Below are 2,718 nucleotides of genomic sequence, written 5' to 3'. Positions count from 1 at the left end.
AACTTTGAGAAGACTGAACACACACTTCCTGTTTGTGTTTTATGTGTTTTTTGTCCTGCCGGTGGCGTGAAGATTAGAGCTGATCCAACTAAAGCTTTTCATTAACATCGTCAGGATTCCTATAAGCCTCCACTCAGTCTAAGAGTTGTAACTGGCCTGTTAGTGGTATTTGTCTAAAAACAGGGCCTGTGGCTAACACTGCCTCTTTCACTCTGTTAATTACATATTTCCCTTATTTTAATGTCAAAGAGAGGTCTTTTAGAAGAATGCACACACAGAAGCAAACAGGCGCGCACGCACACATGCACACCCTTACTGTACACGCACACACACACACTCACACACATTTACATACAAACAGTGAGACTGGCCTGTAGCCACCCACACAGTAAAGGCCACACATTGATTTTTCATTAAAGTGATGGGGTGAGGAGGGTGGGGGTGGGGGTGGGAGTGTTGCTGGGGGCTTCAGCATCTCCAGTGCCAGATTCAGGAGCCTACAGCTTACAGAGACGAGAGAGAGACACAGAGGGTAGACGGGAATGACAGCTGGAAAACAATAATTTACTTTGCTGTACTGTTAATAAGCTCAACATGTTGGTAACTGGGTTTCAGGGATAAGTCGAAAACAGCGGGTTTCACACTGCAAAAAAAATGCACATATTTTTGATTGAACAGCACCCTTTGTACAGTATATAAAACACAGCTTTGTTTACAGCCCATTCTCTAAAAGTTATTCTGCACAAAATTGAGTTTGATCAGTATGGGGATTGACAGGGTAATATGAAACACATATAACAATGAGAGAACAACTCGACCTGCTGATGAATATCAGACAGAGCTGTTCTGTCGGAGTCGAGAGAGAAACACGCAAGCTCTGCCTTTCATTTGACTTTTAGCTTCATTCAGCTAAAGAAAAGCTAGCTTCATTTAGCCAAAGAAAAGCTAGCTTCATTCAGCTAAAGAAAAGCTAGCTTCATTCAGCCAAAGAAAAGCTAGCTTCATTCAGCCAAAGAAAAGCTAGCTTCATTTAGCCAAAGAAAAGCTAGCTTCATTTAGCCAAAGAAAAGCTAGCTTCATTTAGCCAAAGAAAAGCTAGCTTCATTTAGCCAAAGAAAAGCTAGCTTCATTTAGCCAAAGAAAAGCTAGCTTCATTTAGCCTGTCCCTTTTTTTCTTTTACCTCAGAAACCCTCCATCTGATCATGACAGACAGAGATGCACTGACATGCATGGACGTTATGAGACTGGAGTTGTATTGACGTTATGTTGAACTTGTATTCTGTGTGCTCTGTGTGTGTTCCTTTAGATGACCTGAGTGGTCAGACCACCATGCTGGATAAGATGGTGTACGGTGTAGAAAACAGCAGTACGTTCCTGGAGTGCAGCCCCAAGTCCCAGAGAGCTCTCACCTACTGGCAATACCAACGACCCAACGATGACCGCAAACAAGAGGTGAGCAGCCTAGCACAATCCCCACCTCATAAAATGTCTTCTTTGAACGCACACTTCAGTTACATTTTTGAATCCTGATGTTCATATTGTCGGTGAAATCATCTGTTCCAGAATGTCATCTCTCTCCCTGCATCAAAGATTCCAATGTTGATCTCTTTCTCTCTCTTTCTCTCTCTCTCTCTCTCTCTCTCTCTCTCTCTCTGCCTCTCTATCTGTCTCTCTTTCTCTCTCTCTCTCTCTTGCTGTCTCTCTCTCTCTCTCTCTCTCTCTCTCTCTCTCTCTCTCTCCCTCTCTCTCTTTATCTGCTACAGATCAAAACAGAGGATCGTTTCATTCGCACGGAGCAGGGCCTGCTGATCCGCACTCTCAGCAAGCAGGATTCTGGGACGTACGTGTGCCAGGCGGTGGAACATGGCTTCATGCAGACGCTCCTCAAAGTCACCCTGGAGGTCATCGACACGGAACGCCTGGACGACCTCCTTCACCGTGACGACGAAGCCACCGCCGCTGCCGCCTCCGCTGCCGCCTCCGCCGCCCACTCCCACCCCGCTCCCCCCCGTGACACGCCTGTGGTCCGAGAATCCCCCAATCAGAAGCTGTGGTACAGAGACTTCCTGTCTCTGGTGAACCATCCGACCCTGAACAGCGTGGATGAGTTCTGTGAGCAGGTGTGGAAGAGGGAGAGAAAGCAGCGGAGGCAGAAGGCTCACATGGCTCAGCAGGTACAGCAACACCAACAGCAGCAACAGCAGCAGCAACAGCAGCAACAGCAGCAGCAACAACAACAACAACAACAACAACAACAACAACAGCAACAGCCGGGCGTTGTGCACACTCACACTTACGTGCACTCTCACGGGCTGGCAGCCAAGTGGAAGCACCTGCAGGAGAGACAGAAGGGACGCAACCGCAGGACCCACGAACTGGAGAGAGCCCCCCGCAGCGTCTGACCTCTAAACCCTGACCCCCTGACCCCCCCCCTCTCTCCCCCACAACACCCACACCTTTCCCCCATCCTGTCCTCTAACCCCAACCCCCCCCCCCCCCCCCACCACCACCACCCCTCACCCCCTGCCACGCCACGCCCCGCCCCCTCCTCTCCCACATACAGAGATAAAGACTCCTTCCACAATGACTTTGAATAGAAGAAGCTCAACTGGAAACAAAAGGCAATATCCCCTCCACCCACACACCCCCCCCACCCCCACACCCCCCCGATTGGTGTGTACAGTACTGTGTCTGCGTGGGCACCCATGTTTACAGTG

At 49.2% G+C, this 2,718-nt stretch overlaps 1 protein-coding gene across 2 annotated transcripts in view; it reads left to right on the top strand.

The window, feature by feature from the left end:
- sema3ab (sema domain, immunoglobulin domain (Ig), short basic domain, secreted, (semaphorin) 3Ab) overlaps positions 1–2,403 on the top strand; it is a gene marked incomplete at both ends in the record, with an annotated part of 28,214 nt that extends 25,811 nt beyond the window's left edge. Inside the window, 3 exons of one of the 2 annotated variants that reach the window (XM_083667209.1) lie at positions 1,308–1,453; positions 1,765–2,175; positions 2,272–2,403. In XM_083667209.1, the coding sequence (XP_083523335.1) occupies positions 1,308–1,453; positions 1,765–2,175; positions 2,272–2,403 (689 nt within the window). Of the gene's footprint in view, positions 1–1,307; positions 1,454–1,764 lie in introns of both variants that reach the window. The other variant, XM_083667208.1, reaches the window with a different exon arrangement.
- Positions 2,404–2,718: the final 315 nt, after the last annotated feature.

The sequence above is a fragment of the Argentina silus genome, assembly GCF_951799395.1.
Source record: "Argentina silus genome assembly, chromosome: 3".
In the NCBI taxonomy this organism is placed as follows: domain Eukaryota; kingdom Metazoa; phylum Chordata; class Actinopteri; order Argentiniformes; family Argentinidae; genus Argentina; species Argentina silus.
Note: the sequence above shows the minus strand (reverse complement) of the source record. Positions and strands in the feature narration are given on the sequence as shown.